Source organism: Panthera pardus, unplaced genomic scaffold, assembly GCF_024362965.1.
Source record: "Panthera pardus isolate Hobbes unplaced genomic scaffold, ASM2436296v1 HiC_scaffold_15, whole genome shotgun sequence".
Classification (NCBI taxonomy): domain Eukaryota; kingdom Metazoa; phylum Chordata; class Mammalia; order Carnivora; family Felidae; genus Panthera; species Panthera pardus.
In genome coordinates this window covers 11,087,124-11,110,913 of record NW_026526710.1, presented here as the reverse complement: position 1 = coordinate 11,110,913, position 23,790 = coordinate 11,087,124, and the positions used below count along the sequence as shown (strand labels likewise).

Sequence of the window (23,790 nt, the reverse complement as noted above, 5' to 3'; positions counted from 1 at the left end):
GACAGAGAGCTATAAGGAGCTTAGGGATCTCTGCAATTCTCTAAGCAGGATGGTAGTAGGAGCATCTCCCTTTTAGGGCAGGTGGGAACTTACTCTAAAACTGGAAAAAACTGGAGCTGATGATAAACCCAATCCCGCTTAATTCCTGGCAGCCCAGGTCTTCCTAACCACACGATTTTGAGATATGACTCTGTAGGCGGTGTGAAATCGAAGCCGAGGGAGCTGCCGCTTGGGGCTCCGAATGCAGCTCACAACGGCTCAGCGTCAAGTTGGACGGGGCTCTGATTCTGGAACTGCCCTCCCCATTTTACCAAGGAAGCAACGCAGGCTCCAAGGGATCACGGGGCTAGGATGGGATTCAAAGGCCACACTCCTCTCACGCTCCGCTCCGCGGGCGACTCGTGTCCTGCAAAACCGGGCAGCCACCGGGTGCCTGCGAATTCAGTCCGCAGGCCAGAGACCAGCACCTCAACGGCGGCGTCCGTGCGGAAGGGGGCGGAGTGTCCGGGTCCTGGGTCCCGAGAAACCGGGAGCTCGGCGTAAGCCCCGCCCCCAAGGTCACTGCGTGCCGGTCTTTCCGTCTCCGCAGCGCCTGCGGCTCTTGAAGATGAAGGAGTCAGTCCGTCCCGGGCCACGGCCGGGCTTCTCCGGCGCTCTCGGCGTCCTTCACGGCTCCACGGCACCTCCGCTTTCCAAGCACCCGGGGCCGCGGGCGGCTGCAGCGACATTAGCCGACAAGACGTAAGGAAGGCAAGCCCGCGCCCGCGGGACCTCACTAAGGCGCCTGCGCGGTGCGGGAGCGCGGAGAGGGCGCGGCTGGCCGCGGCTGCGGCTGCGCAAAGGCGGTGCCAGGAGCTGCGCCTGCGCACTGGCGGGGCGGGGCGGGAAGAAGGGAGGCGGTGGCAGCGGCGGCGGCTGCTGAAGAGGAGGAGGAGGAGGAGGAGGAGGAGGGGGAGCGGAGGGAGGTGTTTCTGTCAGTTCCGGCTGTTTGTTCGGGAAGTGGATCCGCCGCTGCTGAAGCAGCCCGGAGGGAGCTGCGGATCGCGAGGCCAGCACCGACCCCGCCCGCCCGCGCGCTCCTCCCCCGCCCGCCATGGCCCGGGACTACGACCACCTCTTCAAGCTGCTCATCATCGGCGACAGCGGTGAGGGCCGCGGCGGCCGGAGGTGGCGTGGGCCCTGCCGGGCGCGGCCCACGGGGGCCTCGGGGCGGGCGGGCAGGCGGGCGGGGAGGTGCCGGCCCGCGCGGGGCGGGGCTGCCCGGCGGCCGCTGGCCCCAGGGGCGCGCCGAGGGGCTACGGGCGGCCTGGAGGTGAGGTTGGGGCACCGGGCTGCGGACCGGAGGGGCCGGGCGCGCGGGGCGCGCTGGGGTCGGGGCTGGGGCGCCGGATCCCCTTGCCGCGCCTTCCCCTGTCTCACGTGTGACCTTGGTCAAGTCGCGCGATGTCTGGACTTGGAGAGACCCGGGTTCGAGTTCTGGGACTCCTAGCTTCCTCACTCTGTGACCTTGGGCAAGTTGTTTTGCCTTTGAGAGCCTCAGTTCCCTCATCCGTGAAGTGGGGACTTGCCTCGCTGGGGTGGTATGAGTATTTGATGAGATAAAGCTGGCAAAGAGCTTAGCGCCCAACCCGGTGTAAAGTCAGCTCTAGGTAGATGGTAGCTATTGATGTGATTGTTAGTGCCCTTTGTAAGCCTCAGTTTCTTCCTCTGAGAAATGGGGATATCCCCAGGACTTACCTTTTGGGATTACCTCGCACTGGGCCTGGCACATTCCTGTTGAATTATTTTGTCTGTATGGTTCTGTTTCCCTATCTGTAAAATGGAGTAATAGTAGGATCTGCCTCACAGGGCTGACTGGAGTATTCAGTGAGATAATGCACACATAGTGTTGGGAACAGTGCCTGGTAGGTAGTGAGTGCTCATACGTGTTTGCTTTTACATACTTGTCTACTAGATGGATATTGGAGGTGGGTCAGCCAATATTACAAAAAGGCTTTGACCATATATACACTCTTGGAGAGCTCCTAGCTCGGTGCACTGCCCCTTCTCCAGGGCCTGGTGCAGTGCTTTGCACCCAGTAGGCGCCTGATACACATTTGTTGAATGAATGAATGAATGAATGAATGTTAAGTATCCTTGTAAAAGATAGGTTGGTTTCTGGGAAAGGGTGGAGGGTTTTAGAGGTGTTTGGAGTGTGGCAGGTAAGCAGGTTTATGGGGTGACCAAGAGGTCAGGGAGGCAGGCCTTGGGAGGTTTATGGGAACAAAGCTGAGGTGCTGGGATTTTATGATGGGGAAGGAGGCTTGGAAACAGGCCAAGTTTATAGACCAGACCTGAGTTGAGTGTGGGCAAGGGAGTTATAGGCAGATGCCAGGTTGGTGGTGGAGCCCATGGATTTTTCAGGAAAGAGGGGACCAATCAAAGGAGTTGTAAGACCCTGGGAGGAGTGTTGGGTGACACCGGGCCGTGGAAGTGAGGGAGTTTTGGTCTCACTGTGAAGCTAGATTGGGATGTGGTTGGTGGTTTGGATCCGGTGAAAGACGGTTGAGGTTTCTGTGGTGACTGGTGGAAGGGAGAGGTAAGGGGGAAAAGTTAGGAGCCAAGAAGGGAGACACAGAGTAGCTGTGGTCAAGGAAGGAGTTAGATGGGTGGAGGATGGATTCATTGTGGTTTGAATAAAAGAAAACCAGACAAGCTGCGTAGACTCACTCTTGGAGATAGCCTCCGGCATTCCTCAGGGTCCCAAGGCTAAGCCTTAGCAGGATTTGATTTCGGCCCTGGCCTTGGTTCCCAGGGACTGATACTAGGGTGATTTTCTCTCCCTTTTGGAATTAAAGTAAGCCTACCGTGGTCAGGGGTCCCTATCCGTCTGCAAGACATCTAGGGCTTGTGTGTTGATATCCAAAAATGAAAAGCATAAGCTCAGCAAGAAGATGCGGCTTGTTGGCTTTTCTCTGTAAAAGCCGGGGGATGGTTCTGGCCCCCTTTCTCACAGTCCGTTTTGGCTGGGGTATTGATTTTTCACTCAGAAGTCAGGTGTGGGAGAAGACTCCCTAAGTTACATGCTGGCTCCTAGTTCAGTCTGAGCTTGTAGAACTACGTCGTGTACGGGAGTCAAAGCCAGACGCTTATGAGCCTGGGAGATGGTAGCCATGGAAGTTCGGACTGAGCTTGGCACCTGAGCGAGGAACTGGACGTCGGGCACTGCCCTGGACTGGCTCCTTATGTGGAGGCTTCCTGAAGGTTTATCAAATGATGTCACAGACGCTCATCTGGTTCTCACCCGCTGCCTGTGTGATCTGTCACATAAGGAAACTAAGGCTCAGAGGAGCTGACTTGCCTGAAGTCGCACTGCCCGTCACAGGCAAAGCTGGGGTCGACGCACGTTGGTGCTGTACGTGAGCAGCTGGTGTCAGGCCTGGCAAATGAGGGCCCTCGATGAATGTTCGTTTCTTTCCTTATAAATCTAGAATTCTTCTCACTCTGCTACATCGTACACACTTCTGGAATACATTTCCTCATAGTTTGCAGCTCTTTATGGCTAAGGGTCTACGCTTTCTCTTAGGCTCTTCTGACATCACGTCTGATATGTAACAGCATTTCACATGATCGTTGGGGGCAGCCATCCTTATTCTTAGACTCTGGACACTGGAGTGGCTGTCAGAGAACTGGTTAAAGCCTTTTACTTCATAGAGGCGCTCTGAGCTGAGGCTCAGAGAGAGGAAGTGACTTGTCTGAGGTTGTACAGTGAGTCGGTGGCTGAGCCAGGATTAAAGTTGTGAATGCGTTACTCGAAGGTGTAAGGGTTTCCAACAGTCCAGAACTAAAGCTGAGACAGAGTGGGGCTGAAGGCGGGACTCTTATGGGGGCTTTTTGAGAACCAGAGCATCTGTGGAGGCCAAGAGGCAGAGAGCAGGGGAGAGCAGTGATGACTGAGAGGGGCCTCTATGGTGTTTGTCAAATAAATCTGTCTCCTGGCTTCCAGGAGGCATTGAGTGCGGGGGCCGGTGCTCTTTGCAGTGTAGAAGGTGATGGGGCTGGGCTGGTTGGGTTTCATGCTGGGTATGGCCCTTGGGAAGCCCTTGACTTCAGCTGTGAAGGTAGACTGGTCACTACCTCTCTCAAGCCAGTGCTGTGGGATGAATGGAAGTAGTGTGTTTTCCCAATGAGGCTTCTTCTGGGGGTATTTAGGAGATGTCATTTCTCAGGGTGGATTTCTCTTCCTTTCAAAGGGAAGAGCAATGCCGGAGGTTGGTGTCAGGCCCAAAGCAGCAGTTACTGTGGTGACTGTAGTGGTCTTTCTGCAGCCTGGTGGTTTTCAGCAGCTCTGCAGAGCATAGGGGTGAGTGAAGGGGACTCACAGAGGCCAAGCTGGAGGGTATGTTGCTGCTCCATTGCTTCTTACAGAGAGAACCTCCTCCTTCCCTGTTGTAGGTATCCGGGAGTCACATAAAATTCAAGTTTGAAAAAGGATTCTGCTGCCCCCCCCCGCCCCCCGCCCCAAGTTTGAAAACCATTGCTTCGGCATCTGTGAATGCTGCAGTCACAGCATTAGATGGCATAGCTGTCAGTGCGATTGCCATTTGTTTAGTCCTAAATTCATTAAACAGTGCTTTGTTGGTGTCTACTAAGTGCTGGGCCCAGCTTCCAGCTCTGTAAATGTCCAGGGTGAGGGAGGCAAGATCTCCTTCCTAGAGGAACTCACGGCTAGTGGCCCAGACACAGATTTTAGCTGAGTAAGCGGACCAGAGGGTTCCAGGAGGAAGCCAGGGAGCCGGCAGGGCTGATGGGGTGTTGGCGCTGGGCAGAGCGCCGTGAGGGACCCAGCCCAGGACTCGGGCTCTCCTTGGGTTCGGCAGGAAGCCTCGCAGAGGCAGCAATGAGGAAGTGGCTCTGAGCGAGAGCGCTGCAGGCACGGGGCAGCAGGTATGGTGGGTGTAGCACCCGCCTGCTCAGAGCCGCACCCCCGGCCTGTCTTTGGGAAGGCAAGGCCCAGGTTTGCTCCATGAAACAAGTTCTTCTGGGTATCCCTCGACAACTCACTTCTTCATTGAAGAAGTCCCCAGAAGAGATACCAGAGAGGGTGTCTGGGGTTGGTTAGCTTTAGAGAAACAGCAGGGGATGGGGGCGGAGGCAGCCTCTGATGAATGCTGTGGGCTCCTCCCCACAAATTTGCACTTAGTTTGGGGGCTCCTGAGACCCTAGTTTAAGATCTCCTCATGTCTGGCATTGGGAGTGCTGCTGCTACAAATCTAAGAGTGAGATGCACGAACCCCTTTGGGATCTCTTTATTTCCACTTCCTGAAAGAGACTCAGGAAGACTCCCCTTGCAGTTTGTATTGGAAGGAGCCGTAGAGCCCTGGAGGTGATCCTCCTGGATTCACAGCTCAGCCCCGCCCCGCCCCTTCCCTGCAGAGGCCCTGAAGGCCAGCTGCTTAGCTGCCTAGAGCCTCAGGTACCTTACCTGAAGAGACACAGTGGGAATTACAGGAGCATCAAAGTGCCCACTGGACATGGAACTCTGTGTGTATGGATTCTTTCCTTCTGTGGTCGGTTCACCCCGTTGGCCTTAGGGGTGGCAGGGGTAGGGGATGGGACACGGGGAGACAAAGCGGATGCCCAGGCTAAAGCTGCTGTGTGCTGAAGTAAAGGGAAGCCATGCTTATGGCATTCTGCTTGTTCTCGGAACAAGGATGCCGGGGGATGCCACAATAAGTGAAATGGTCTGAGCACACGTGGGCTGTTGGGCTGACAGCTGTAAGGCAGATACTCCTGCCCCATCCATCCAGCTGGCAGTGACCTCAGGGGGAAGATGGCTGGCAGTTGGTTTGTGTTGTCTAGGTCTCCGTTTTCTCACCTGCAAAATGGCCCTGATGATCTCAAAGGTCCCTTCTAGCACCACAATTCCTTGGCTCATGCTGTCCACAGACTGAAGCCCCACACACTGTACGCTTTTCTAGGGACCGTGTTTTAGACATACTTTGGGGCTAGTGTCATTTGGCTAACCTTCCCCCTGCTTTATTTTTGTTCTCTGGTGTCTTCCTCTGGGTTTCATCAGCACAGGGCCTGGGCATGAGCCCCTTTCTCATCTCTCCCCAGGGGATTTGGGACAGCTTATCTCACACCAGCACAGAGGAAAAGGTCAGAGATTGGGTGGGAGAGATGTTCTTGGTGTGTGGCCGGTTTGGGAGATAAAAGCAGGATTGTGGTGGGAGATGGGTCTGTTGAACTGCTCCTTTTTTTTTTTTTTTTTAAGTTTATTTATTTGAGAGAACCCGCACAGGCTCAAGTGGAGGAGGGGCAGAGAGGGAGGGAGAGAATCCCAAGGAAGCTCCACGCTGTCAGCGCAGAGCCTGACCTGGGGCTTGATCCCACGAACTGAGATCATGACCTGAGCCGAGATCACGGAGTTGGACACTTAACTGACAGAGCCACCCAAGCAGGCGCCCCTAGCACTTGGGTGCCATCTCCCTGAAGGACTGACTGGGTTAGAGGGAGGGACCCGTGCCCCCTCTCATCTCCTGCGTTCTCTCTTGCAGGTGTGGGCAAGAGCAGTTTACTGTTACGTTTTGCAGACAACACTTTCTCAGGTGAGTGTGCCCCTGGGGTGCTGCTGGGTATATTGGGTTTGAGATTCCTTTTCCGGTCTGTTTTGTCCAAAAAATCCTTTTGTAGGCCTATCCCTTTTCTACCCAGAGACTTTCTGTGCCCCAACATTTAAGAAAGAAAGAAAAGTTAAATACTATGAGTTAGCACGTGCCTGTGTAAAATTTCAAATAGTGAGGTGAAGAATGAAAGCTACCCCTTCCCGTGCCCCTGCTCTGGTACCCTGGTAGCCTCTGTCCAGCATGGTGTGTGTCTTTTGACTTTTTTCTTTTTTTTAACTCCACATGTGGTGGGTCAGCAACCGGCCTTCCCTTCAGCATATCCAGGACCATCCTTCCCCATCTCTAGCAGACCTCTGGTTCATCATTCATCAGCAGCGCTCTCGATGTGTGCGTGCTTTCTGGCTGCTTCTATTTTAAGTGATGCATTGGCTGGGATGCACTGTGTGTTTATCCTTGTATAGAAGTGGAGTGACTAGGTCAGGGGGTATATGCATTGAAAACTGCCAACTTGTCTTTCAAAGGAGTGCTAAGTGACGGTACCCCTGAAGGGGTCAAAAGTGCCCCTTGTCAATTTTGACTTTTTGCCAAGAGGCAAATGTGTTGTCATTTACATTTGTATTTTCCTGATCACTGGTGAGGTTGGACATGTTTTTGTTTGTTGAATACGTCAGGTTCATTGCAGAGGCTTCAGCTTGGTCTCTCTGATCAAGGACTGAACGTGACTCTGTTGTTGAGAATCCATACGCTTTGGCTGGGTGGCGAGCTACAATTAGGAAGTGATTACATGGCTGACACTTCCCTCCTGGTGGAGAGGTGGGTTTCTCCAGACAGCAGCCCTGGTGCTGTGATGATGGCTTGGGCCGTCTTCCTGTGTGACCGAGTCTCTGCTCATCTGTAAAATGGGACTGCTCATCGTTCCTCCCACAGAGGGTTATTGCGAGACGTCACAAGTCCTGGTGCCTGGACTAACACTCAAGAAGTAGCGGTGGTTGGTTGTCGCTGTATTTTCTGTTCCAGAGCAGTAACTGCTGGGCCCTTGCTCATGTCTGGGAGCACCTCTCTTGCTCCTGTGTGCCTCGTGCTCCACCCCCCAGGCCCTTTCAGCTCTCGTCTCCTATGCAGTCTCTCTCCTATTTCCACCACCAGTGTCCTAGCTGAGACCGTTGTTGTTCTGTCTAAAGTGTTACAGCAGCTTCTGCCCACCCCATACCCGATGGCTCAGTCCGTCGTGGCTCTGGCAGGGTCTTTCCCGTGTTTGAAAGCCTCAGCAGCCTTCTCATGTGGGCAGTTTCTACCAGCGTTTCCCCACATTGGCACCATTGATCTCGGGGCCCTGTGGTTCCTTGTGGGAGGTGCTGTCCTGTGCATAAGGATGTCAAGCAGCATCCCTGGGCTCTCTGCCCACTAGGTGCTGGGATCACTGCCCGCCCCCTTCCCCCCCCTTCCCCCCCCCCCCCAACTCCCCCCGCAGCTTCTCTCAACCTTGGAAATTGTACCTTTTGTTTCAAGCCAGGCCTAAGTGTGACTATCTCTCCAAAGCCTTCCTTGATTTCTACCCCACCCTGCACTTTGACCCCTCCTATACACTTGTCACACCCCATATTGTCAGGTGTGTGTGTGTGTGCGTCTTGTCTGCAGCACCGCGTTACACAGGAAGCCCCAAGCGGAGTGTGAATGTGTGCTCTTCATCATCCTGGATGGGAATGTGACGTTGGCTAGATTTTTTTCTTCAACTCAGTCTTTCACACAGATGCCCAAAGAGAACTATTTACAATGTGGTTCATGCTCTGATTCAAACCCTTCAGTGCCTCCCTGCCACACACAAGAGAAAGTCCAAGCTTGCGAAAATGGCACAAAAGCCCTGAGATCTGGCCTCGCGTCCCCCTACCTGCTTCCCACCACGTGCTTGACCTCATGTGACACCCTCTCCCCCCTTGCTGTTGCTATTTTTGTGATTATCTCCTTTGCCTAGAGCAGTGTTTTCCAAAACACAGGTCATGACTTGTGTGTTAGGAAGTCAATGTTGTGGGTCATTTACAGCATTTGGAGCGGCACAGAAAAAAAACCCGGAGTGTGTCCTGGGTGCCCCTCCACTCTCAGGCCACTGCTAACATGTCCGCGCCAGCCCCTCTAACGAAAGGAGCCTGTCTCCTCCCGTCTCCTCCCGTCTCCTCCCGGTTTTACTTCCTTTGTGGTGCTCATCACTGTTGAAATTGCCTTCCTTATCACTTTGTTTTATTGTATCCTGTCTCTTGCCCTCACCTCCACTGAGGGCTCCATCTGGATGTGGACCTTGGTGTTTTTTTGTTGTTGTTTTTTAAGTTTATTAATTTATTTTGAGAGAGAGGGCAAGCAGGGAAGGGGCAGAGAGAGAATCCCAAGCTGACTCTGTGCTGTCTGCCCAGAGCCCGACACAGGGCTTGATCTCACCAACCGTAAGATCATGACCTGAGCTGAAATCTAGTCGGATGCTTAATTGATTGAGCCACCCAGGCACCCCCAGACCTTGAATTTCTTCTTGTTCAGGGCTGTGTCCCTGGGGCCGCAAAAGTGCTGGGCACAAAGAGTGAGTAGGGAGGGATTGCGGAGGCCAGAGTCACCCGTGCAGGTGAAGACATGTCTGATGGGCACCCTGTGGGCCTTGCTAATGTGCATGTGTGTGCAGGCAGCTACATCACCACAATCGGAGTGGATTTCAAGATTCGGACTGTGGAGATCAATGGGGAGAAAGTGAAGCTGCAGATCTGGGACACGGCCGGGCAGGAACGCTTCCGCACCATCACCTCCACGTGAGTCAGGCCGGCCCAGTCCCCTTCCGACTCTTGGCCACCTACACTCATATGCAGTGTCAGGTGTCCCAAATCATAGAGATGTCCCTGAGATGGGCCCTTGAGCTGTCCAGAGGGGGTTCTGGACTGGCTGCAGTTGCTGGCGTTTGGTTGCGGGGTGGGGGGGGGTGGGTGGGGAATGAGGTACGGCTGTTGCCTGTGGCTTTGGGCCCTGGCTCTGGAGCTGGCAGGAGAGACCAGCTGGTCAGCTTACCCTCTGGCTTTCAGTTCCTTTGTATGGAAAATGGGATAACAGTGATGCTGGCTTCCTAGGTGGTCAGATGCTTAGTGAGTTACTCTTGTTAGGTGCCAGCTGTGACAGGCTGGGTCGCTGTGCAGGCTCCTGTCACCTGTTTGACTTCTTAGAGGAGGCTTCTCTCCATTGAGAAGTCTGGAAGGGCACTGGTACAGAGGAGGCCATTGTGAGACCTCTCCTCTGCCTCCCCAAAGCCATTACTGGGAACCTGGCTCCCCCAGTGGATTGCCTGTCTTTGCTGCTGCTGTAGTCCTTAGCTGTGAACACGAGGGGAACCCAGCTGGAGCGCCAGACAGCAGGGGTCCTATAAAGGGGGTCTTGGTTCTCGGGCCGTTAGTAGAAAAGGTTCCAGGAAGGAGCAGGGCTTTGAAGACAGTTCAGAATTTATATTTCTGTTCTACTGTGTGACCTTGGGCAAGTTGCCTAAACTCTCTGTGCTTCAGTTTTCCAGAGGGTCTCGCCTTAGAATTTGCTTTAATGCTGCATCCCTGTGTGCCACGTCCTCTGTGCTTGGGCTTCACATGGATGATCCCGTTGAGCTTTCTGTAGTCGGTGCCATTATCTTCCCCATTTTACGGATGAGGGAACTTCTGAGAGGGTCCTGCCCTCAGTGAGCACAGAGCGTGAGCTCCATGCTGTGGTTTGTGCAGAGTAGGAGCGCGTGTCCGGCGTGTAGTATCGCTTCTTTGGTAGGCCTCTCCTTTGTCTCCCCCCAGAGGTTCCAGTGGGGAGGGAGTGTTGGGGGACTCTCAGGGGTGCTGGCTAGGCAGGGAGAGGGGGCTATGCCAGTGGGTGGGTGGCCCTGGTTCGAGGTGCTGGAGCCTGAGCAGACCCTGAGCTGGAGGGGCTTCTGTCCCTGGGCCAGCCGTGGTTGAGCACCTTTGTGCCATGGCCTGTGACTCCCCAGACCCCACGGGTCCCCGGTTCTGGGGCTGCCCAGTACAGCTCTCTGACTACTTGCTAGTGAGCTGCCTGAGTCCCCATGTGTTGTAGCAACTGCCAGCAAGACCTTAAGGAGGGCAGCCAGGGTCAAGGCTCCTTGGGGTAGAATGGATGTCACGGGCAGCCCAAGCGTCCGTCCAGACCTGCACGAGACTTCTTTTGTGGGTCAGGAGGCCTGCGCACTGACCCCACATGTCTTTACTCTGAGCTGGGGTTTTACCTAGTTCATTTCACTTAATCTCGAATAAAGGGTCCTGTGATTATGTCCATTTTATGGACAAGAAAGCTGAGGCCCAGAGAGGGTAAAGTAATTTAGTTTGGTTGGTTAGTCAGGAGTTAAATTGAGGTCCATTTGATGCCAAAGCTCTCGCCTTCTCGTTCAGTCTGCGGCCCTGTTCTCTGCCGGCTCCAACCCCAAGGGACTGGGGCTGAGGCAGATGATCTGGTGTCTCCACTCAGGAAACTGAGGGTGGCTGATAATCCTGGGCCCGTGGCCATGAGAAGGGCTTCGGGCAGGGCAGTGGGCTGGGGTGCAGAGGAGCCCCCGACCTCCGTGAGGTCAGCTCCCTCCAGGGCGCGGTGGGAAGCGGGTGAGCTGTTGGGGACGCTGGAGCTGCCCAGCTGCCCGGGGGCAGTGTGTGTGTGTGTGTGTTTCGGGGTGCTCGAGAAGGGGGCGGCGCTGCATGGTGGTGGCTGGTGGGCACCGGCTCAGCCCCTGCTGGCCGCCTTGCCCGTCTGGGGAAGCTGGGGAAGCTCCATCATGTGGTCCCCTCCTCTGTGCCGCAGGCCATGCCGAGGGGCCACAGAAAGACCTGATGAGGATGAGGGTGGCAGGTGAAGAAGGGAGGAGTCTTGGAAGAGTTCAGGAGTTGTTCTCAGGAACTGGGGCCGTGACCTTCTCGGAGTCAGGGCGTGAAAAGAGAAACCAAAACTGCATCCTGTCCGCCTGGCGAGGAGCCCTGTTGTCATCGTTTCTTCTGTCTTGGCAGTGAGGGTCTGCCAACCTGTGAGGCGCGACTGGGGCGCAGGTTGGGGAGGAGTGAGTAGCGAGGTGTCGGACGGTGAGGTGACCAGGAAGGGAAGCCCCTCTGGTACCTGTGGCCTTGGACTGGGAGTCAGACCCAGACACTGTGACTTCAGTAGGTCACTCCACTCAGCCGCACGTCTTCATTGGTAAAATGGCGACCCTCCTGTTTGTCCTACCAGGTTGCTGCGAAGATGAATAGAGCAGTGGATGCAGAGTGCTGGGTGCTGTGCCGGCCACAAAGCTGAATGGAGGTGGCGGGGGCGGGGGTGCTTCTTTTTTTTTTTTTATCAGTGGCAGTGATGACAGGAGGCCCAGAAACACTGGTGCCCGCCTTGTCAGAGCTCATCCTCAGACTAGTTCTCGCTCTCCGATAAAGCCCCTTTCAGCATTTTTTGGCATCTTCAGTAGTCCAGCACGGAGCGCTCGGAAACGTGTTCCCCTGCTCGCACTACCTCTGCTGGCGGGGGACAGTCGTCTGTCGCCCTGGTCCCGGTGTGCACTCCTGCCCAGTCGGGTGATGCTCCCAGCAGTGGCTGCTGAGAGCTGGTCTGAGGGCGTGGCACCTGCACGGCTTGCCTGTCCGCCTGGCTGGGCTCCCAGGGCAGGGGTGGAGAGACGGGGCAGGGGACACGAGCTGGGCTGGACCCCAGAGCACGACACGGCCTGCCTCTGCTCGCGGCTCGGGAAAGCTGCCTTCACTGCTGCCTTGTGTGCTGTTCCCGTGGTTTTCTTCCATCTGTTTGAGGGGTCCCAGCTTGTCACCGAAGGAATAGTAACGATGGTAAAGAGGCACCATCCCCTGGCCATTGACTGTCGACCAGCCCTTGTGAAAACACAAACTATCTTCTTCTTTATTCCTCACACCATCTCAAGAGGGAGTACTGATACGTCCATTTCATAGTTGAGGAAACAGGCACACTGAGGTGCATGCAGTAACCTTCCCGGGGTCCCGCGGCCTTTCAGAGATGGAGCCAGGGTAGCCTCTGTCCTGTGACAGGGCCTAGAAAGTGAAGAGGTGGTTAGAGTGCCGGCGAGCGGGTAGCGAGAACGTGGCTGCACCCACACTGTGGCCAGCTCCCTCCTAAGGCTGTGGTGCGGGAGGAGCTGTTCTCCCGCAGCCTGGCCAAGTGCTCAGCCCGGATAAGGCCTGGAGTCGCATGGGGTCAACGTCCTCCGTCCATCCGACCCGTGTAAATGAATGGGGTCGCTCTGTCTGGAGGGGAATGTTTATGTCCGCCTGCCTTTCAGACCTGGCTGACCTCAGGCCGTGGGGTCTGCACATTTGGATGGTGGCACGTCCGGGACACCCTCTTCCCAGCTGTGCCCAGATGCCTTGTTTCCATGCTCTCTCTGCCACCGGCAGGGATGAGCCCAAAGTGGCGGAAGGGAGGGGTCCACCTGCCCCCAGAGGAGCGAATGAGATGTTGGCTTCACAAATTGTGTCTTCTTGGAATGGCACCTTACTAAGGTTTGAGGAGAGAAAATCTTTGAATGTTAAAACAAGGATGGCAGTGAGGATACGACCTCAAACACAAAGATTACTCGCATTTTAAACATAAAACAAGAACTTCAAAGAAGTTTCAGGCTGGTGGCAGACTCAAACAACTTGATTGGCCACCTCGGGGCCACTCCTACTCACTGGTGCCTTGGGGACAAGCGGGAGGACCGGTGTTGCGGAGTGTCCCGGTTGGGGCACGGTTCCAGGGTGTCAGCTGAGGTCAGATGGAAGGCAGATGCTGGGGGTCTTACAGGAAAGCATTTGTCCGTCACCATTTCCCTGGCCACTGTCCAGGTGTGGGCGGGCGGGTCTTAGTGAAGAGACTGTTCTGGTCTAGGCTGAAGCTCTGACACAGATCCTGACCCTACAGGTATTATCGGGGGACCCACGGGGTCATCGTGGTTTATGATGTCACCAGTGCTGAGTCCTTTGTCAACGTCAAGCGGTGGCTTCATGAAATCAACCAAAACTGTGATGACGTGTGCCGGATATTAGGTGAGGCTGGACCCCCTGGGGTGGGGACGGAGGCATGGAGGGCGGCAGGGAGCCCTGCAGGGCCGGGCTGACTTTGCTTTGCCTTGAAGTGGGGAATAAGAACGACGACCCTGAGCGGAAGGTGGTGGAAACAGAAGATGCCTACAAATTCGCGGGGCAGATGGGGATCCAGTTGTTTGAGACCAGCGCTAAGGAGAACGTCAATGTGGAAGAGGTAAGGCCTGGGCCGGGGCGGCAACGGGGGAGGGAGTGGGGCCCAACTCTGTCCCGCCACAGCCCTCGTCTCTCTGCTTCTAGCCTGCCCAGAGTCCCAGGTGGCTGACAGAAAACATCATAGTAACTGCCGTTTGTTGGTACCCTACTGTGTGCCTGCTGCATGCGTTATGCTAGGCCCTTTACAGGTGGTGTTAGCTCATATCTCAACAGGCCTCAGACGTAAGTTACTTCCACATTTTATATAGGAAGCTGAGGTTCCAAATTGAGGAATATCCCCCAACTTGTAAGAGGCCAAGACCAGTCCCACACCCCAGCCACGCATGGTTCCCACTCAGTCGTCTGCCTCGCTGCCCTCCCCGGCCCCACCATTGGTACCTCTTCCTGTTCTCAAGGCTTTCCTTAGGGCCTCGGCCTCTCGGCAGACACCCAATTGCTTTCCTGTGGCCTTCAGAGTTCAGGTTGGCGCCTGCTGCGAGCCCCCCCAGAGGCTCCCAGGGATGCACATCCCCCGCAGAGCAGCTGAGCCTCCGGCCAGAGGCAGCTTCGCTCCTGCTAGGCCTGCTGGAGAGTGGTTGGGAGTCTGTGTTAGAAAAGTGGGACCTTTAGCCACAAGCGCAGGCCAGGCATGCTCGTAGCTTCGGGTGAGTCCCGCCCCACAGTGTGTGTCTGGAGACCCAGGGACGCCAGGATCCCCACTGCTTCCCAGACACTGACCGCACAATGGCAGGGAGCCTGGGCGCGTCAAAGTTGGGTTTGGGATCATAGTATGGGGTCCTTTCTGCGTGACCTTGGGCGGTGATGTAACCTGTCCAGGTTCCACCTGTCCCTCCTGTAGGTCAGGGTGGGGTGAGAGTCGTTCTCCCCCACCCCTAGGTTGTGAGGAGTAACAAACAGATTATGACAAGTGCTTGGTACCTTTCCTGGCAGTGTGGAGGAGAGGACTGCGGGCGGGCAGGTGGGGTTCCACCGGGTCCTGGCACCACAAGGACATCTTGGGGTGGTCCGGGGAAGGTTCTAGGCGGGATGTACAGTGACACGGCATGGAGTGGGCAGGCTCTGGGTCCATCTGGCCTGTCACCAGAACAGGTGTCTTGTCCAAAGATTCTAGCTGGAGAGGTTCTTTCTCTTTTTTTAAAAGAAAGACTGGAAAATCCCCGAGATTGACTTCCCCAAGACACAGCTCATGGGGCTTTGATGTTCCTTTTTGACCTTTAGCAAACCCTAGGAAGCATTTGAGGACGTACATATACAACAACCTCACGAGTAGAAATAGGAAGCTGGGCCCAGGAGGTGGCCGTGCTGGCCAGCAGAGGCGGCACAGTGACAGGGCCTCCTTGCCGGCTGTGAGGCCCACCCTGTCTCTTTCGTCCTCACAGATGTTCAACTGCATCACAGAACTGGTCCTCCGAGCAAAGAAGGACAACTTAGCGAAACAGCAGCAGCAACAACAGAACGACGTGGTGAAGCTCACGAAGAACAGTAAACGAAAGAAACGCTGCTGCTAATAGCCCACCCAGCCCACTGCAGAGACTGCGCTGCAGCCGCTCCCCGGCCCGAGGCCCGCAGGGCTCCTCGGGGACAGTCTCAGTTTCGTGCCGTTATTTAAAGAATTCTCTCCACGTTTTTGTATTGGGAGGCGCCATTGGCACTTCCTCCCCTCCCCCCCTTGAGTGCCAAGAAGGTGTTGGACGACCTGCCCTTCCCTTCTGGTGCCCCTACCCCCCCCCCCCCCCCGCCCCTCCCTCCACCCCCCACCCCACCAGCCAAGGCACCTGGGCCTGGAGAGGACGCTGCCAGCTGAGCGGACTGATTAACCAGAGTTTGTACATAATGTATATTGCTTTAACCAGCCGCATCACCCTCGTCCTGCTCTGGCTTTTGCCTCCTTAATGCCAGCCTGCTGCAATAGACCCTCCCCTCCCCTCCCCATACCATCTACTGCCAGCCACCTCCCGAGGAGACAAGATCGAGATCTAGCCACATCTTTTGCCAACCTGGGCTGGTGGAGTGGGCCTTCCGTGTTACTTGTTCTCGCCTACAGGCCACTGGCTTCTGCCTCCGGCACGTAGGGTCTCCCCTCTTTCCGGGGCCTGTGCCGAGTCTCTTCCCAAGCCAGCTCCCTTCCCTCCCCACCCCGCCCCCATAACCATCCAGGCAGGCAGCTGGGGCAAAGCCTGGCCTCAAGGTAGGCCTGGGGGTTCCCATTAGAGGCCTAGCCTTTTGGTTTGCAGAAAGAGTTGCTCCTGCCTTTTGGTCACCAGGTCTCTTGTCCTGCCTTCTAGATGCCTCTGAATTACAAACCCAGGGGAGCCATGGCTTTTCATTTTTACCAACCTGTTTCAGTTCCAACAGAAAGGTAGGGGTGTGTTTGTGCAGGGATGGGGCTTGCAGAGGTGCTGAGGAGCATTATTTTACAGATAAAATGAAGGCAAATCAAATGGGTTAAGTTCCTCACACTTTCTCTTCCTGAGGTTTGGTTGGCACAGCAGCAAAAATTGTGGCCTCCGCGCTTCGGGTCTGGTGGTTTTGGAAGAGCTGAATGGCTTCCTGGCGCTGAAGCTGGCTCCTGGCAGAGCAGCTTTGCCTCCCGGGCTGTTCTTGGTGGGAAAGGAGACCGCACCTCCCACCCCGTCTGTCGGCCTAGGGCTTTCCACCGACTTCCTGGGTCTCCGTTGCGGCACCAGGCACCTTCGAATCTGAGGAGTGGGTGCCAGGGGCTGCTGGACTGTGGGGACATCGCCTCGGAGGTGGACGGCAGGCAGCCTTGGAGCAGTGACAGAACTGTTTTAATACAAAGGCGGCATGAGGATTTCTTAGCGGGTGGGAAGGAATGGCAGCCGGGGCTGGGAGCCAGCCAGCTTTGATCCTGGTCCCCTGGAGGAAAAAGCCAGGGTCATCTGCACTTGATTACTGTCCCTCGTGGGACACTTCATCATTCACCTTTCCCCTAAAAGGATCACGTAACCTGGGAATAATTTATTTCAACACCATGATGTGTTTTGTTGGATTTCCTTTCCTAGGCAATTTTCCAGGCAAAGCCCTGACTGGACAATCACATCACACTGCAGATTTTCCATGTTAACACTGTCGATGGGTTTTTAATCAATAAAGACGGGGGGTTTCTTCTGACCTGTCCCTCCACTTCCCCAGACTGCCAAAAGCCTGTGCTTGCATGGCCAGGCCCTCGCTGGAGCCGCCTGCAGAGGTGGGGGAGCCCTGGGCCTGGGGGAGCCGTGCTGTGCAGCGTGGCCACCCTGAATGACCACAGTCCTGTGGGGGGGGGGGGGCGGGGGGCAGCACTCACGTGACGTCAGTGTGGCAGTGCTTGCAGATTCAAGCAATAAGGGCAAGGGGTCCTGGATGTTTCCAGCCCAGGCAAGAAGGCACCGTGGCTCTGGCAACTGGCTGTCCAGACCCAGGTGGTGGGGTGATTTTGGTGACGACGGTGTGCCTGTCCCACTGAGTGTTGCACGCATGAATGGGGGGTGGGGGTGGGGGATTCACAGGGCTAGACCGACGTCCTGGTGGACCTGATGTGAAATTCCTGTCGAACAAAACTTTTAAATGGTTTGCTAGGATTATTTCTGTATTGAAAGTTTCTAATTATGCTTTTTAAAAAAATACTAAAAATAAAGGTTCAAGCTGCCAAGTTTTCTTCCAGGATCTATTTCCTCTCCTCCAGCTGTGCTCTGGGTGGGCCCGGTTTCTTCCCGCCCTCTGGATCCAGCTCTTGTTTGTTCTGGTCGGAGTCCAGCACAGGTGCCTTTTGAAGCCCAGGGATGCTTTCAGAAGCCAAGTTTGCTTTCTCCACAAAAGGCTGGTCCAGGTCGAGCAGCTCCTCTGGTGTGACGCACAGGTGGGAAGCGCATGTGGGACGATGCCCCGGGAAGTGCCGTGTTCATTCCCCACGTGCCTGGAAGGATGCAGCAGTGATTTCTTTCTGGCTCGGTTTCTGGCGAGCTGCAGGGCCCACTCAAGGCTTGGGGAGCAGTGCCGGCGGGGCCCGCCCATAGCCGGGCAGCTGTAGCGCTGGCGGGGCGCCCGGGCCCCGGGCGGGCGTGGAGGCGGTCCCCACAGGGCTGTCACGGACAGGATGCCCCTTCCTGGCCGGATCCACCCACTGGTCACGCCAACATGGGAGGTGAGCTCCCATGTGCGTGAAGGACTCACTAGTGCCTCTACCACCACAGCCAGCTGGCGGCGCTTCTGAAACGTGAGCTGCGTTCCGCCCAGACAAGCCCTCCAGGTACCCAATGATGGAGGCGGGAGGCTCTGTAGAAACTCATTTTATTCTTAGACTATTTTCAAAAGAAGCAGTGGTGCGCTGTTTTTCTAAAAATATGCCTTTATAGATTTATATAGAATATGTATATTATAAAATCCATACATGTATTTACATGATTGCTACATACAAAATTACAGCACTGTGGTATGTACATATCTATAGGTACATTCTTTCCGCTCGTCCCTGCTGTGCTTTTCCCGTGTGCGGGAGGGAGATGATCCTTTGTAAAGCAGCTTGCGGGCTGACTCAGCCCGGGGTGCCTCTGCGTGAGGGCCTCAGCAGAGAAGGTGGGATGGCTGCTGAGGAAGGAGCAGAAGCAGCAGGCTGCAGGATTCATCCTTCTGCAGGCCTGGCGGGCAGTATCTGGAGGCAGACGCCCTGTGGTGCCAGTGCTGCCCTTGAGGTGGAGGTGGCTGACTGCAGACCCCTCTGGGGCCATTGTGGCCTGGACTCGCTCGGCTGAGCCAACACCTTGTATGTGTGAGGGGAGCAGGGGGCCCCCGGAAGAGGAGGAGACCCCCTCCTCGCTCTGGCCCCATGATGGGGAAAGGGCTGGATTGGCTAAAGCCTGCAGAGGGCCCATGAGAACACTGGCTGGCCTGGAGGCCAGGGAGGAAGAACAGTGGTGGCCAGCAGGGCAGGGCCCTTCCTCCTGAGCTCGGGATGGCATCAGCCAAGCCCCGCTGAGGCCCATCCAGGCCGAGTGCGAGAGAAGAGCCCCCGGCCGTCGGGCCCTGCAGGCTGGGCCTCCTGCCGCAGAGGTGCTCTGGGCAGAGGTGCATGCACGTGGGTGAGGAGCCGCTTCCCCCTTTACTCCCTGGGCCAGAGGCTGGGGGGGAGAGACGGAGGCTTAGCCATGGGCCCGGTGTCCTGTAGGCACCAGGCCCCCGCAGCTCAGGCCAGCTGGGGGCCACGACAGCCTCCTGAGGCATGCAGAGAACAGCCTCCATTCCTTCTGTTCCCCGTAATCTAAAATTGGGGGTGGGGCGGGGCGCAGCAGTGCCTGGGGTTGGATTCGGGAGCCACTGAGGGGTGGGCGGGGTGGGCTGCGATCCACTGGGTCTGAGTGGCAGAGCCCAAGCAAGGGCCCGCTCTGGAGACAGCCTGAGCCCCGCTCAACGACAGCGGATCCAGGGGAAGCCCAGGCTGGGTGTGGCCTGGCAGTGGGGACAGGGCTTGCCGCCTATCCCTCTGCTGAGGGCAGCCTTCAGAGGCCGAGTGGGCCCTCCCAGACGACTCGGCCCCGGTGTAGGTGGGCAGTGCGGCCGCCGAGCTGGCCCAGGGGAGCCCTCGTGCAAGCACCCCATTTCAGTCACCTCTAGTCCAAAGTCGCCCGTCCTTGCTGGCCTGACTCCTCCCAGCCTAAGTTTTCCTGAAGAACGAGAAGAGCCGTTTGCCTTCGGCGGTGCTGGGCTCGTCCCCGCGCCCCGCGCCCCGGGCCCCCGAGAGGGCGGCAGCAGGCCGGCTCCGCTCCTTCAGGCGCGTGTCCATCAGCTGCCGGTCAATGACCCTGTGCATGTCATCCTGCAGAGGGCAGAGCGAACGGGCTGAGCAGGGCTCCGACCTGGTGCCGCGGGGGCAGGGGCGGGGACAGGGAGCAAATGTCAGAAGGACGCAAGATGATGATGAGGAAGAGGAGGAGGAGGAGGATGGGATGAGACCAGATGACTGAACGGGGCCACAGCCAGGCCGCCTCGACCAAGAAGACAGCAAATGTAGACATGATGCCCGGATGCACAGGAGCCACTGACACCTCAGCCTCAGGGCCTGGGGCGTCTCCCTGCTGGCTTTGGCTGCTTGGCGGGCCCCACCGCGGGTCTGGCCCTGCTCCAAGCCCAGAGCAGGGCAGGCCCGGGCCCACGCTGCTACTTCCCTGTCTCTACCCAGGCCTTGCCTGTGACTGGCCTCCTCTGCCCTGCCTCCCGCGCTCTTGGGGCTGGGTGTCTCTCTCCGGCACCCCTCCCGAGAGGCCCTAGCATCATGTCGCCCGCCAGCTCTCCAGTCCAAAGGGTCAGCCTCAGGGGGCTTCTCTTGTCCCTTTGCCCCCTTCAGGTTACACCAGCTCGCACCACTGGTGCCTAGATGCCACTGGCAGCCCCACGCGGCAAGGACACAGGCTCCCAGGTGCCGCCGTCCCCACTAGCGACCCCACGCGGCTGCCCTCCGCTGGCATGGCTCAGCACAGGTGTGGCACAGGCCGCGGGCATCACTATCTTCACTGCCCGCCCTGCTCCAGCTTAGGCCCAGATCTTTGGCTTCTTCACTGGGGCGGCACCCTTCCCCGGTTTGGTAAAGTTGCCTAGAAAATGCCCCCCTCACCTCGGCCGCCTTACAGCACAGCATCTAGAGCATCTGTTACCCGCCCCGCCCCGCCCCCCAGGGGCTTTTGGGCAGAGCAGCTCCACCCTCTCTCCATTCTAGTTATTAGATTCCGATTCTGCACAAGATTCCACTTGACCAAGCATTCTGCCACCAACAAAGTATGAAAACTACTGGCTTAGAAACAAACAGCCCTGTCTAGTGAACATCAGCAGGAACGTAACAAGTGTTTGCCTGATCTCTTCACCCCTAAACCCAGTGGGCTCCGGGACGCCTCGGGGCGAGTCAGCGGGCTCGTGTCCTGCCGGAGCGCAGGACAGTGAGGGCCCGGGCAGAAGCGGGGCTGGCGCCCCCCCCCCCCCCCACCTTGTCCATCACCTCCTGCACTCACACCCACGCTGTCACCACGTGGTGTCACACTAACTTCTCTGCAGGTTTCGGTGTGAAACAAAGGGACTTTCCTGACCCCGGCCCCGGGTAGCAGCAAGGGTGGACGTCCTGCTCCCTACCCTTGTCCGTGTCCTGCTCTCCCACTTTCCTCTCCTCTTTCTTCACACTCAACTTCTTCCAGCGCCTCTCCTCCTCACAGAAATAGGGGGCATGCTCTCTGCCTGAGGTCCCCCTGCCGAATCTTGGGCCCAGTGCCCGGCACTTAGGACATGCTCAGTAAAATCTGTTACGTACGTTGGGAATGTTACAGGGTCCTCCAAACAGAAACCCTTTGAGGTGCCAATGCTTTTTCTGGCAATTGCAAATTGCATTTTTTATACTGTGTAATCCCACGAAATGCATCCCTTTAGAACTTCGTACAGACGCATGCATGAACCGCTTATAATTCCACCCCTTCCAGTACTTGTGTGGGCAAAACAGCCCATTTATGAGGAGGGAGCACCAAGAAATCAGGGCTTAGCCAGTCAAAAAGGGGCCGGCCCGGTGGTCCTGGCCTACGAGCTGCATGTTCACTGGACGCGGTGATGGGAGGAGAGCTGCAAATGACGGCATGGCACACGGCATGAGATGACGCCGGACGCTGGCACACACAACACGGTGGGCCACACACAGGAAGGCGGCAGGGGCGGGACTGTGATGGCAGCGGGGTTGGGGTGGGTGGGACGGGGGGTCGATCTCACCTCAAAGGCAGGAGGGGTGTACAACTAAAGCTGTTGATACGGGAACTGAGAAAGGCCACTAGATCAGAAACCAAAGGAGCCAGATAGTAAAAAGCCCTGAGGAAGCAAACTGTAGCCAGGAGAGAAGAGAGAAGAACAGGGGCCATAAGCCAGGGGACGGCCAGCTGCTCGTGAGCGAGAGGCTGAGGGGTCAGGGACCATGTCTCTGGGGAAGGGGGCTGTGCTCCTGCAGCCAGCCCCGCAGGGCCCTCGGGGGAATGGTCACTGCTAACCCGTCCCCCAGCCGGGGGTGGGGGTGGTGGGCTCTTTCCTGGCCTCCTGAGGATTTCTTGGGGGAGAAACACGAATAGATACACCCATATCCTGAAATCGTACCACTCGAACCTCATTAACAAAGAACAAGGACAGCCCTGGCCCAGAGGGGAGCTGTGCTGGGGCTGGGGCAGAGCAGGCGGACGGGACTCTGAACATGGTGGTCCTGGAGATGACCCAAAGACCCCTTTCCCCCAGGATAGTGCTCTCTGGCAAAATGAAGCTGGCCTTCGAGAAAAGGAAGGGCAGCAGCTGACGAACTACATCCAGTTGTGAATTTCGGTTCCACCAAATAGGGCTTCCTGGGCCCTCTGTGTTAACAGCTACTTCTTTCCAGCTAATTTAAACAAAACTGGGATGACCAGCTGAAGGAAGCCCCTGCCCCACCGCTCTGGAAGCATCCTCAGGCATTCCTCCCTGGAGACTCACCCACATGCACGGGACCCTCTAGTAACAAACTCTCCTCACGCGCTGCTTGGGTTTGAAGACTCCCTCCCACCCCCCCCTTCCCCCAAGCCCTGTTTTCACTCACCCCAGGGACTCAGGGCTCTTTACCTGCCACGCCTCAAGCTGCTGTGAGAGGTTCAGTTTCTGCTGAATGGCATCCAGCAACTGGCTGTTCAGTGACATCATGTCCATCTTGCACTTGGCAAGTTCCAGCTCCACAGCATTCTTCCTGAAAACAGACAAGCCAGGATGAACGTGGGCACCTGGGGTCCACAGGACGAGGAGACAGACTCCGACCTTAAACTCGCAACAAATAGGAGCTGTGACAGTAACCAGGATGTTATTTGTAGAAAGCCGGAAAGTTCACAGCACGGGTTCATATCCCTTTTCTCAACTGTTTTGACGACCTATGGGTGAAGGGAGCCCCTGCCTCCCCATCTCATGGATGAAGAGCAGTTTTGAGAGGAGGATACTGAGGAAGACTGGAACCCAGAGGAGATCAAAGGCCTCACACAGTACTATGAAGTTGCTAATCCCTCCCCAAAAAGGCCAGTCCCCATGAGAGATAAGGCCCTTATCCTCTTGGCCCCTCCTTTTCACTAGCAATGCCCCCGGCCCAAGGGATCTATCCTAAAGAGGCCACACATGTGCCAAAGTAGCCACATAGTGGTGGTGACTACAGCCTAGCTAATCATAGTTGCCAACAATTGTTGGCAGAACAATTATATGGTAGAACACAGTCATCACAACCAACCACGACAGTGAATATTCAAACAGTGGGGAAATACGACGTTTTGCTGAGTTGGAGAAAAGCACAAGACAAGGTCTAACAGGATACTGGCTTTGTAAAAGAAAAAAAGGTCATACAAAAAAAAAAAAAAAAGTCTATTTGGCTATCTCTGGATGATCGTTGATGGGATCCTACATACTTTTGCATTTTGTATTTTCATAGTTTAGTATGTTTCACATATTACTCTGTTTGCCTTTTCCAACATTCTTAAATCATAGTTGTTCAACGCAAAACAAAATTAAATTTTTTCAGGGCTGGGGGAATGGGACTAAAAAATATAAGACACTAACTGAACAGCTTCTGCCAAGGAACACAGGTTGCCCACCTGCCAAACTGGACATTATTTAGCCCCCATTATCAACTGCTACCTTTTGCATTCCCAATGGCAATGCAAAAATGCCTCCATGCACAGGGCCAGCGACCCAGGTGCCCGTCCCAAGGACAGCTACAGGACCTGCCTATAGAGGCCTCCTTGCTGGGGCCTCGGACAGGGGCTGCACCAAGGGAAGCGTGGTTGGGAGGTAGGGTAGGTGGGGGTAAAGCTCTCGGGGCCGCCGCCATGACCAGTACTTCCTCTCTGGCCACAAATCTACCCGTCCAGTCACCTCCCCAGACACCTCATGGCCGCAGAACGGCG

At 56.2% G+C, this 23,790-nt stretch overlaps 2 protein-coding genes across 7 annotated transcripts in view; one reads left to right on the top strand and one right to left on the bottom strand.

The window, feature by feature from the left end:
• The first annotated feature begins 920 nt into the window (after positions 1–920).
• Positions 921–17,519, top strand: RAB35 (RAB35, member RAS oncogene family). Of its 2 annotated transcripts, XM_019467290.2 has the most exons (6): positions 934–1,145; positions 6,540–6,590; positions 9,274–9,397; positions 13,530–13,654; positions 13,744–13,868; positions 15,247–17,519. In XM_019467290.2, the coding sequence occupies exons 1-6, from the start codon at positions 1,094–1,096 to the stop codon at positions 15,373–15,375; spliced, it is 606 nt and encodes a 201-aa protein (XP_019322835.1). In that variant the 5' UTR covers positions 934–1,093; the 3' UTR covers positions 15,376–17,519. The 2 variants fall into 2 exon arrangements, with proteins under 2 accessions (XP_019322836.1, XP_019322835.1); XM_019467291.2 differs by lacking the exon at positions 13,744–13,868 and having other exon boundaries at positions 921–1,145; positions 15,247–15,353.
• A 622-nt stretch (positions 17,520–18,141) lies between these two features.
• The window catches only part of BICDL1 (BICD family like cargo adaptor 1), a 104,642-nt gene continuing 98,993 nt past the window's right edge, over positions 18,142–23,790 (bottom strand). For 4 of the 5 annotated variants that reach the window (XM_053902096.1, XM_053902097.1, XM_019467293.2 and 1 more), the window contains 2 exons: positions 22,472–22,592; positions 18,142–19,679 (listed from right to left, as the gene is read on the bottom strand). In XM_053902096.1, the coding sequence (XP_053758071.1) occupies positions 19,518–19,679; positions 22,472–22,592 (283 nt within the window). In that variant the 3' untranslated portion in view covers positions 18,142–19,517. Of the gene's footprint in view, positions 19,680–21,604; positions 21,714–22,471; positions 22,593–23,790 lie in introns of all 5 variants that reach the window. The other variant, XR_008422143.1, reaches the window with a different exon arrangement.

What these genes read in the sequence shown, in the direction of transcription:
- RAB35 (XM_019467290.2), top strand. Translation starts at nt 1,094, where the DNA reads ATGGCCCGGGACTACGACCACCTCTTCAAGCTGCTCATCATCGGCGAC. An exon ending in GCTCATCATCGGCGACAGCG is followed by an intron (nt 1,146 to 6,539) that starts GTGAGGGCCGCG and finishes TCTCTCTTGCAG; the next exon opens with GTGTGGGCAAGAGCAGTTTA. An exon ending in AGAACGTCAATGTGGAAGAG is followed by an intron (nt 13,869 to 15,246) that starts GTAAGGCCTGGG and finishes TCGTCCTCACAG; the next exon opens with ATGTTCAACTGCATCACAGA.